This window comes from Pogona vitticeps, chromosome 5 (assembly GCF_051106095.1).
Source record: "Pogona vitticeps strain Pit_001003342236 chromosome 5, PviZW2.1, whole genome shotgun sequence".
In the NCBI taxonomy this organism is placed as follows: domain Eukaryota; kingdom Metazoa; phylum Chordata; class Lepidosauria; order Squamata; family Agamidae; genus Pogona; species Pogona vitticeps.
The window spans coordinates 119474772-119486419 of NC_135787.1; the positions used below are offsets into that span (position 1 = coordinate 119474772).

General features: G+C 38.8%; 1 protein-coding gene across 1 annotated transcript in view; it reads left to right on the plus strand.

Annotated features, from left to right (window-relative positions):
- Positions 1–11408, plus strand: part of KIF21A (kinesin family member 21A) — an 88779-nt gene extending 77371 nt beyond the window's left edge. Inside the window, exons 32-37 of the mRNA XM_073000631.2 lie at positions 1982–2162; positions 4129–4293; positions 6656–6773; positions 8337–8507; positions 9160–9359; positions 10087–11408. Of these exons, the coding sequence (XP_072856732.2) occupies positions 1982–2162; positions 4129–4293; positions 6656–6773; positions 8337–8507; positions 9160–9359; positions 10087–10180 (929 nt within the window). The 3' untranslated portion in view covers positions 10181–11408. The remainder of the gene's footprint in view (positions 1–1981; positions 2163–4128; positions 4294–6655; positions 6774–8336; positions 8508–9159; positions 9360–10086) is intronic.
- The last annotated feature ends 240 nt before the right edge of the window (positions 11409–11648 follow it).

Here is an 11648-nt window from a genome sequence, read left to right on the forward strand (position 1 = left end):
CGTCGTATAAGGAAAATTTGTATAAAATGTTTTATAGATGGCATCTCCCCCCATCCAGACTTGCAAAAATTTCTGCCAATATTTTGAATAAGTGCTGGAAATGTAAAAACCAAGAAGGAACCTATTACCACACATGATGGACATGTGATACTGCAAAGAAATATTGGGTCAAAATGTATATATGGATTAAACAAATGACTAAGCAAGAAATACAATTTAAACCAGAAACTTTTTTATTGGGACTAATACCAAATAATATAAATAAGCAAAGTTATTACTTAATATCACATGTCCTTACAGCTGCTAGATTAGCATGGGCACAAGTATGGAAGGAGGGAGACCCACCAAAAGACGAAGTGATTATCAAAAAAATATTAGAGTACGCTGAAATGGATAGACTTACAAAGAGACTAAAAGGGCAAGAAAAGTCAACTTACTATGAAAGCTGGAACATGTTCTACGAATGGTGGAAAGCAAAAACTTTGTAATAAATAGAAAATGACCAAAAGGAATAATGAGGAGAAGACACTGCTGAAAGAAATGTGTTATTATACAAAAGGCTTGTAGGCTAAGCTCTACAGTATGTATCGTTTGTAGATAGAGATTTAGGCATATGTGTGTATATATATATGTCTATGTATGGATATGTGTATATAAAGTAAAAAATAAAAAATTGGGGAAAAAAAAGAGATGGAAGCTTCATGCTTCATACTAAGCACGGCACCACAGGTGATGCTGAGTTCCATTTCCCTCCCCTCAGGCCTCTTGGTCCACTTATCAGGCTCCACATGCTGCTGGGGTCCTTCTTTGGCAGTGTCATTCCAATCCAAGTGGGAGTTCAGCCAGTCTTTCCCCACCTCCCCAGGCAGTCGACCACCCACCCATCGGCTGTGCAGGAGGTCTCCCCATCCTGGCTCCTTGCCAGTTTGTCTTTCAGGCTTCGTATGAAGCACGAAGCTTCCATACCTATCCTCAAGCTTTGTTCAAATTAATCCTACATGAAAGAAAGTGGGAGTACAGTATAATTCTGCAACTGGTGTAGGGGGTCAAAGGAGGAAGATTAGGAGTACTGGAAAACGACTGCATAGATGCTGGTTAAATGTGAATGGCAACACAAGGCATAGAATCTTCATAAAATTGTTTTTATTTTTGCAAGACTTTTCAGTAAAAAAACTGGAGCCCCTAAGCTGTCTGTATTACAGTGTTACCATGTATCTCTAGCAAACTAACATTATTATTTTTTATTTATTTTTTATTTTAACTAAAACAAAAACAAAAAAAATATACAAGCCAAAATACAGTTTAACTGTGTTCCCCACCACCGGGGAGATTGTGGGTAGTATAAAATATGGCAGCAAGAAAACTTCATGGAACTTGTGTTGCTATTGATGTTATGATTGAATTACTCCAGTATTTTGCCATCTTCATTGGCTCTTGGCTCATTTTCAGACCAAACTCAAACCTATCAAGCCCTCTGCTTCTTGGAGTGATTGAACTGTAAGGAAGATTCTTTTCATACATTTCTGTATAAATCTTGATTACCATCATAAGAGTTCCTACTCAATGTCTTCTTGTATTGAGATGAGCGAGTTGTGGGCCTGCAAATATAGTTCCATCAGTCCTAGCCTGCATAGCTAGTAGTGAAGAGTGATGGGTGTTGTAGTCAACATCTGGATAACTCTTGCTTTATGTACCAAGGTAGAGGGAATAACTACCACAAGCAGGCCTTTTCAGTGTGCTGTCACCCAGCTACGAGTGCCCTGGAATGTTTTCTAATATCTTTTCAGTTCCTGGCAAAGGCCTTCTTTTCCATGAAGGCTTTTAAAATAGTAGCATTTTCTTGCTGCCTGGTTTACAACTTCATGATTTTGTTTCCAACTATTTCTAATAAACAGAACGAATGAACAATAAACACATCTCTGTGTTGCATGGAATAATAAAATGTCCACTGTCTGAATGTGTTTTTCTTGTTCTTTTCTAGATCGCACTTGTAAAGTGTGGAATTTGGTAACTGGGCAAGAAATAATGTCTCTGGGTGGTCATCCCAACAATGTTGTATCTATAAAATACTGTAATTATACCAGCCTGGTCTTCACAGTCTCAACGTCTTATATTAAGGTGTGGGACATCCGTGATTCTGCAAAGTGTATTCGAACACTAACGTAAGTTGTCAGCTTGAAAGCTCAATTTCAACATTTGGGTTTAAAAGGTTAGATTTTGAAACAAATTGTGCAAGAATTGTAAATACAGTGGTGCCCCACATGACGACAATAATCCGTTCCGGGAAAATTTCTGTTAAGTGAAATCGTCGTCATGCAAAAAGCCTTTCCCCATTGGGATGCATTGAAACCCATTTAATGCGTTCCAGTGGAGAAATTACCTCGTCGTCCAGCGAAGATCGTCCATAGGGAAGCCGATCAGCTGTTAAAATGGCTGCCCTGCAAAGCATGTGTCTGGAAAACACAGGGCAGCCATTTTAGGAACCCGACAATCAATGGTAAAGACCATCGTTTTGCGAATAAACGGTCTGCGAAGCATGGACCAAATCATCGTCAAGCGGAATCCCCCCGTAGGAACTGCTGTTTTGCGAATTGCTATAGCGATTGCAAAAAGTCATTGTCATGAGGTTTCGTCGTATAGCGGGGTCGTCATCTAGCGAGGTACCACTGTAATGCCAAATTGGTTAGGCTGGAAACTATCTACTTTTCTTCCATTCATTTGAAACCCATTGACCTGGCAAACCATAAGACTTGCTTGATTTTTCAGTCTTAAGAGAAATGGCAAGGCTAATATATATTGTGCTGGGAAAGAGGACAGAAATGCGCTGCTGTTCCTGTTTCAACCATCCTTATCTTAAGTGGGCAATTTATTAAAAATATGTAGGCTGTAGGTAGTGTAAACAAAGTTGACTAACCTAGGTAACACATGGGTAAAATGTGGCCCAGCAGCTGCATTTAGCCCACTGCGTTTGCTTACTCCTACAAGTATTCCCCTTCCTATTAAAAATACTGGAAAAAGTAATTTTATGGGGTATGGGGGGGGATCTTTTTTTTTTTTTTGAGAAGTCAGGGTTCCATGGTGACGTAAGAGGTAGTTAGAGGATGTGCCTGCATCCAGACTTTGTTCCAGTTAGCTACAGTGGTGCCTCGCATAACGTTTTTAATTGGTTCAAAAAAAAAAAACCTTATGCGAAAAAAACTTTATGCGAAACACCATTTCCCATAGGAATGCATTGGAAACCGGTTAATCCGTTCCAATAGGCACGGATTGGCGTCCTTAAGCGAAAAAACCCATAGGAAACATTGTTAAACGATACAATGTTTCCTCCATTGGAATGTATTGAAGCCGACTCAATACATTTCAATGGCTTTGCGAAGTCAATTTTTGCAAATTTAAGTGTGTCATAAAAGGGTCAAAAATGGTTTTAAATGCTTGGATTAGCTTCTGCACCCTCTAAAACGGATGCAAAAGTTAATTTGGCTTTGATCTGACTTTTCGTTAATTTATGGTGAATTCTTTCCCCCCAACTTTTGACAGCTGTCAAAATCTGACAGCTCCATTGTTTCCTATGGGGGAGAAAAAAATTCACAAAAAATTAACGAAAAGTCAGATCAATGCCAAATTAAGTATGCACATATTTTAGAAGGTGCACTAACGATTCCAAGCATTTAAAACCGTTTTTCAACATGTTAAGACACTTTTGTAATTGAAAAAATGAACATCGTTAAGTGAAGCAGGGGACCTAAAACCAAAAACGTTAAGAGAAGCATGGTCCCAAAATCGTTATGTGAAAATCGCCCATAGGGAAAAACGTTATACGAAGCACAATCTGACTCTGAAAAAATAAACGTTAAGCGAAAAAAACGTTAAACGAAGCAAACGTTATGCGAGGCACCACTGTATTTAGAGTATTAGGAAAAAAAAATATGAGCAATACATACACATGCATGTAAATAAATGTATCTGGAAAACTTTACTTCTCCAGTATTTGGAATGCATTTGAAGCAAGAAACGCAGTGTCCATGGTTTGCCCACATTCAGAATGCATTTGCTAGGCAGAAGTTTTTTCATGTTTCTCTTCTGGAACTGTAAATTAAAATTTAGCTTGTCTCTTCCTGTAAAATGAAGGTCTTCGGGCCAGGCAATGCCTGGAGATGCTTGCTCTGCAAGTGCCAACAGAACCGTGACAATTCCACCCGGAGAGAACCAGATAAATCAGATTGCCTTGAATCCAACTGGCACTTTTCTCTATGCAGCTGCAGGAAACGCAGTGAGGATGTGGGACCTGAAGAGGTAATGCTTTCCAGGTGATATATACCGAGCGTGCAAATGCCTGGGTCTGTGCACGTAGAAACTGCTTTGGCTGCACCTTGCACTGTAGGAATCCCACTTGGCAAGTGCATGTCTGTCATAGTAACACATAGCAGGACTGAGATTGTAGGGAGACTGTGTTGGTATAGGGCACTTGTCTCCTTATATATTTATAATACAGGGACAGATGCATTGCAGCTTCTTTCCATGCCTGTTTATGTGAGAGGCCCTCCAAGCCATTTTAAAAAAGGCCTGTGCTATTGTTCGCTCCATTTTTGGCTGTTTCCCTCTTGGGAATCAGTGTTGAGATGGGGAAGGGCCTGCGTTGCAGAGATAATTTGAGATGCTTTAGCCCTAGATGTTGCTGATGATGCCATAATTGGTCCACAGGTTATGTCTGAAGGAAAATTCTATAATGTTGCAGACACAGTCCAGCACTCTACCTAGTTTTAACAGCACGTCTGCTGTGTGACACAGCGCCTCCCCAAATTGGCTGGCCGTGGCAGTGTTGGCTGGTGGACTAAATTAAGATGTAGGGGTTACCGTCTGGCAGAAGATATAGAACAATTAAGACTCGGACCACACCTTTTTTGAATAGTTTTTATCCCAGAGCTATAATTGCTATTAATAATGAGCTTAAAGACCACCAGTAGTGAATAATTAGTTGGACTGTGTTACTTGGCCTGAGGTGTAGATGTTTGTATTTTTAGTGGGGGACTTCTAGTGGGAGGGGAGTGTTTGGGGAATGTTATGTGTGTGCATGTGTCTGGTCTCTGGGTGTCTGTGAATTTCGTTGTATGGGTATACTGTGTATATACTTACAATGACAATAAATTATTATTATTATTATTATTATTATTATTATTATTATTATTATTATTATTATTATTATTATTATTATTATTATTATTATTATTATTATTATTATTTAGTCAGGACACCAGAAAATGACACAAAATTGAGAATGTCCCATAGATAGAATCTTTGGCCTTTCAAGCTGTATTTGGGTGTTCCAAGCTACTGGAGGAAACACACAAAGAACCAAGAATGTGCTTTAACCCTGCTTCCTTTTGTTTCTGCATGTGGAAATTGACAGTCTAAATTGAGAGCTTTCTACCCTGTGATATTCCAGAGTTCAGAGACTGCAGGCCTCTCTGCTCATATAGTAGACAGTCTGCTTCTGACTGTCCCCTTCCACATGAAAAGAGTGAAAACAGAGCTGTCAGGGCGACAAGACTGCCCACCCTCTAACGTATTTTCTACTTTAGAATGCCCTTATTAGGGTTATCTTTGCAGTTCTGTGTGATAAAAGGTGTGATATCAGATATTTGGCTACATTTATGTGCAATCAAGAATGTTAATCACTGTCCACATCATTCAGAAGCAGGCACAGGTTAAATTTTAAAAAATGTAAAAGGCTGTGTCTGAGTTTCAGTACCCTGTTCCAGTGATGTTTTAATTCCCAGTTAAACACCCCCAAATATCTGTAGGAGTCAGGTACTAATATCCAGGCCACCTCTGAAAAATGTATGTTTTATTGTGGGGGGGGGCTCCCCAAGGTTGCTAAGCTGTCTGTTCTTCAGTGTAGAGCACACTCTCATGGATGTGACGCAGCTGCTTCTGAGGGAAGAATGGCTACCCATCCTTCCTCTTTCTCGTAGAGATAGAGAGCTAACCTCACAGGCTCTTTCAAGCCTATTCTAATTGGCATTATGTAACCAGTACCCTATCTTAATTCTGTCAGCTATCTGTATACTATCAACAGTCTGTAAGGTTAATAAAAGGGAGTACTCCTGGGGGAGTTGCCCAGAGTTGGTGTATGGAGTGGTGTGTGTGGAGGACTCTGCTGGCAGACATCTCTGTGTGTGACTGACTTCTTTAACTTCTCTCTCTAAGACTAATTGCTTTCTTAATTACCTGGTGATCACCTACACTATCAGCCTTCTCATTTCCCGATCACTACATTTTATGTGCTGTCAAGTTTGATATTGACTCACAACAACCCTAAGAGGGATTTCAAGACAAGAGAGACATCTGAGGAATTGTTTTATAGTTCTACATCTCCCTGTGAGTTTCCATGACTCAATGTGGATTCAAATTCAGGCCTCCTGAGTCCTAGTCCATTCCTTATATTCACTGTGCCACACTGGCTTCTCTGAAATATGTACTGGTTATTAATATTGGATACTTTTATTTATTTATTTATTTATTTATTTATTTATTTATTTATTTATTTATTTATTTATTTATTTATTTATTTATTTATTTATTTATTTATTTGCTGTTGAAATAATTAAAGCTAAAGTGTTTTTTAATCCCTGGGTTGATTATATTTTTCTTCTAGATTTCAGTCTACAGGAAAACTAACTGGGCATCTGGGCCCTGTTATGTGCCTTACTGTGGACAGTATTTCTAACGGACAAGATCTCATCATTACTGGATCAAAAGACCATTATATAAAGGTAATGCTTCCACTGTGCTTGATATAGTTGTAATAAAGCTAGTATATCCGGTGGGTTGGAGCACATGGGGTTGAGAGTTTGAAACTCCACTGTGCCTCCAGGGGAGAGGAGCCAGCTGAGTGAGCATTACAGGTGATAGCATTATTTGTGTGTTACCTGTGTGGCCCTGGTTCAAGATCCCTACCAGAAGGGGGGACTTGCAAATAGCCTTTAAGTACTTTATACTTGGGGGGAAACTAGGAGGGTCAGTAAGAAATAACCTATCTTTCTATGTGCATGAAAAATAAAAACCCATTGTTTAAAACAGAACATCTCCCATCATTTCTATGATTTTGTTTTGATGCTAGAAACTATAAACAAATGAGTTATTTGCTGGTGTTAACTTTCACTCTTAAATAAAACATACGATGTAGTTTTAGAACCTTTTCCTGCAGGTGTACTGAAAGTAAGAGCCATTGATTTACTAAGTGGTATTTTTTAAGGCTAGGATATAATAGTGTTTCTCTGCTGATAGAATCAGTGCTACCAATGGAACTGTGAATGGGTGACTCCTCCTCCCTCACTTAGGACCTCTGCACCATCAGCTGGACCATTTCTCCAGAGCAGATCTTGGGAGTTTTTAAGGGGCTATAAGGGTGAGGAAGCACCCTGATACTAATCTAAGTGCTTCCATCAGTGGAAGTATGCCATCAGATTGAGGCCATATTATTCGTCAGAGTGTTACATCTGGCTTCTCATTAACACACATTATACAGTACAGACGTTATAATGTTGTGTAATGACCACATAGAGAAACAGTAGCAAATAGTCTTATAATACTCCATTTCAGCATAATTGTTTAGGTGTACTTTTAAATTTGTCATTGATTATTGGTTGCTTCTTAGGACTGTGTATATAAAATGACAAATCAAAATTCCATGTGATGGAAAAGTGAAAATTGTTCAACATTATAGCCCTGACACCCATTCATTTTGATACTGTACTGTGCTAGTGGGAAAGTGGCTGTAATGGCAGCATTTATCTGAAAAACAGAGTGGCCAAAATCCTGTTGATTAGCCTAGTAAATGGTAGTAGAGTAGGCCCACTGAAGCAATGGTAATTTAGTAAATCAAATCTTGTGTAAGTTCCATTATTCAGCTGGCATACTCTAACTCCTACTTACTGTGATAAAGCAAGTCACTGTTAAGAGTAGGGCCAGTGGAATCAATGGAACTTATGGAGGAGTTGACTGATTCAGTGATTCAATGCCATTTACTATGCTAAGATAAAGGATTTTGGCTAATGTCTGTCATTTGGAATTCAGCAAGAATTTAAATAAATGTTTACTGGATTTTGAGAGAGAACGACATATTGTGTGCATGTAGACTGCTACATTTTACTGAATTCAAAAGTTCTTAAAATAAATGATAGATTGGCAATGATACATTGTCTATACCAAGCATGACCGTTTTGTAGGTGTAACGGTATAGTACCACAATGCAGACTGAGTGTCCGGTCTTGTTTACTGATTTTTGTTTCATTTATTCCTTGTCAAAATCACTGACAATGCCATTGGTTTTGCAGATGTTTGATGTAACTGAAGGAGCTCTTGGAACTGTAAGCCCCACACATAACTTTGAACCTCCTCATTATGATGGCATTGAGGCTCTTACTATTATGGGAGACAATCTTTTTAGCGGATCCAGAGACAATGGGATTAAAAAATGGGATTTGGCTCAAAAAGATTTGGTTCAGGTAATGTTAAAAATCAAGTGGACATTCAGATACATGAACTCTGTGAAACACCCACTTTCTTGAAATTCTCCAAATACTCAAAATTATCAAGTTCGATGTTGATAGGAGGACCAGCAAAAGTTCTAGAAATGTGTCCCTGTGTCAGAACCCAAAAACGTTAAACTGAAAACGTTGGCTTTGGCCTGAATTGCAAATTTGAGATGGAAAACTGACTTAAAATAGATGACAGGTGACTTGTGTCCTTGAAAGTATATTCTCTGCCTTCATGGATATTGCTAAATATGTTGACAAAATTTCTTTTGGGGAAATTTGCGATTGTCATAGCTGTGCATAAACCTTAATTTCAGTGGTTGCAATACTTCCATCTCATTCTCAAGTTAAGGAAATCATCGGTTGGTTTAGGAGATGATTTAATTGTTCTACAACTCATTTTAATAAAATCAAATATTGTCAGAAATCTCTGTGCAACTAAACTCATTCATCATGTTCCTAAAAGTGTTCGAAAAACCATCTAACCGTATACACCTAAATGGGCAAACTGCCTTCAGTTTTATATTTTTCTGATTTAGTTTTTAAAATCAAACCAGTTGCCCATTCCTGATTATAAATGTTACTGTTTCTCAACCTGATTTTGTCTGGTCTCTGTTTTCAGCAAGTTCCTAATGCTCACAAGGATTGGGTTTGTGCTCTTGGATTAGTGCCCGGTTCCCCAGTGCTTCTCAGTGGGTGCCGTGGAGGGATTCTGAAACTCTGGAATGTGGATACTTTTCTACCCATAAGTGAACTGAAAGGGCATGACAGCCCCATCAATGCCATCTGCACCAACTCCAGCCAGATATTTACTGCATCAGAGTGAGTAATTTTAATGTTCAATGCCTGTGCTTCATTTCTGGAATTAATTCTGAGCATTTCCGTTCATGTAGAACACTGATAGTTTTTAATTAGTTGAATACGACAGATGTAGAACGTCTAATCAGTTGCAACATGCATTTGAATGGCTACCTCCTGCTATTACATTTATACATTTGCTTGGGAGTTCATCATTATACTAGCTATAATATACTGTCATTTCCTGTTTTTATTTCAGAAATGATAGGGACAGCTTTAGAATTAAGTGCCTATATTCTGAAACTAAGCAGATAACATTTTTCTTGCAATGCCTCTCGGTCTGCTTTGTATAGTCACCAGTAGTAATGGATAAGATACATAGGCAGTACTACACAATAGCTTTAAGAATCTCTGTTGTGTTTGAAATATCAAATCCCCAAACATCCTTATTATAATAATACATAATAATAATCTTAGAACTGCAGCACTGGAAGGGACTCTATGGATTGTTGAGTCCAGCCCCTGTCCAGGTGGCACAGTGGGGAACTGAACTCTCAGCCAGACCACTGAGCTATCCAGAGCTGCTGATGCATATTCACTTCTAGAGATTGGCTGCTTAAGAAAAGATTCTGGAAAAAAAATCTGTACATGTTAATTTATGGAAATATAAATATACAGAGAGCTTTCCCCTGCTTCTTTTTTCTTCTTCGTGTCCATGAATGGATTTGATTGTTTGTAAATGTTTTGGCAGTGATCGAACAGTGAGAATCTGGAAAGCTCCTGGCAGTCTCGATGGACAGATCTCAGATCCTGGTGATACCAGCGAAGACGTTGCCAGTAATTGAAACAGTGCTGGACATCTCTTGAGCTCCGGTGACCGGTTATGCTCTCCCTGCCAGTTGATTTGCATTTTAGCAGGCAAAGGCTAGCAGCCTGGGGGGAGAAAATGAAACCCTGGAAGGCACAGCTCAACGCTCCTGTTACATGTCTTGTATTCTGCTGACACTGCTGCCCTTAGGAACTGTACCTGTGTCCTGTATTTAAAACATTAGTCTGTTGTTTATCTTTATATACTGTAGGTGTACACGCTTGTCTGACATATAATGGCTCAATTTGTGTGCCTATGTAAGCCTTGTGAATTTAACAAACTGGAAGTCTGTGGGCTTGAATGGCCGTCTCAGAAACTAACCTTGAATACTGGAAGTGCCCTACATACCTCATTCACTGACCCTTCTGTTCAGCCAAACCTCACTTCACAGTTGGTTGTATGGAATGTGCTGCTGTTATTTATAGTCTAATTTCTCAGACCGTGAACAGAAGTGGACTGTCCAGGACGGGGTGGGCAGTAGGAGGGGAGGAAACTAAGATGTTTGACTGCTGTAAGAAACATTAGGATGGGAGTCTCAGCAAACTGAGATACTGCCCTGACAGTGTGAGGCTAACAGTGAATGCCCCTGGGTTAATGGTTAGCATCTACTCTTCTCGACCAAAGGTGTGCAGCTATGTCTACTCTGTGCTCAGGACTAGAACTAACATGCTGTTGAATTCTAAAAACTTTATTAGCGCTTTGCCTACCACAGTACAGTATTCTTACAGAAATGGCTTAATCTATTTTTCTGAAGGACCTGTTTCTATCATCTCCCGTGGTTGTTTTGTTTTGTTCTTCTTTAAAAAAAAAAATGATGTGTCCTTTCTTTTAATCTAATTTCATATGCTGCTAAATATATTTTAAATATGTTTGTGAACCTTGACAGTTATCTAAAAGAACTGCACCAACTGTGTCAACAAAGGTTGTGTAAATAATACTTTGGTTGTAAAGCGAGATAATCCTAACCATGTGCCTGTGTGAATGTTTAAAGATGCTGTAGTGTGTGGATATTGAGTGAGAAGGATGTATAATTTATCCAGCTTTTCAGGACATTAATTTGTAAATTCAGCAAGTTTTAAAAGTTCATAATAGAATCAGAAACAGTGTTTTATTGTTCTGTTGGGTTTGCTTGCAGAGAATATAAGCTTGTAAATGTAAAAGTTTGTGGAAATTGATGCTTAAATTAAAAAAAAAATCCACAACAAATGGAATTGTGTGGTTGTTACTGGTTTTGCTTGTGACCAAACATGAACTTGATGTTCTCAGGATGACCTCAGTATAAATCTCAAAACACATATTATTTATAAGTTACCTTTATATCCCACTTCTCCAGTGACCTCACGGTTGTTTCCTAATTCAACCCAATGGTGTTCAAATGAAGGGTTGTGACTATGCAGCAGGAAAAATACAGGTTTATCCTCTGTGATTTGCACCTGTGGAAATCA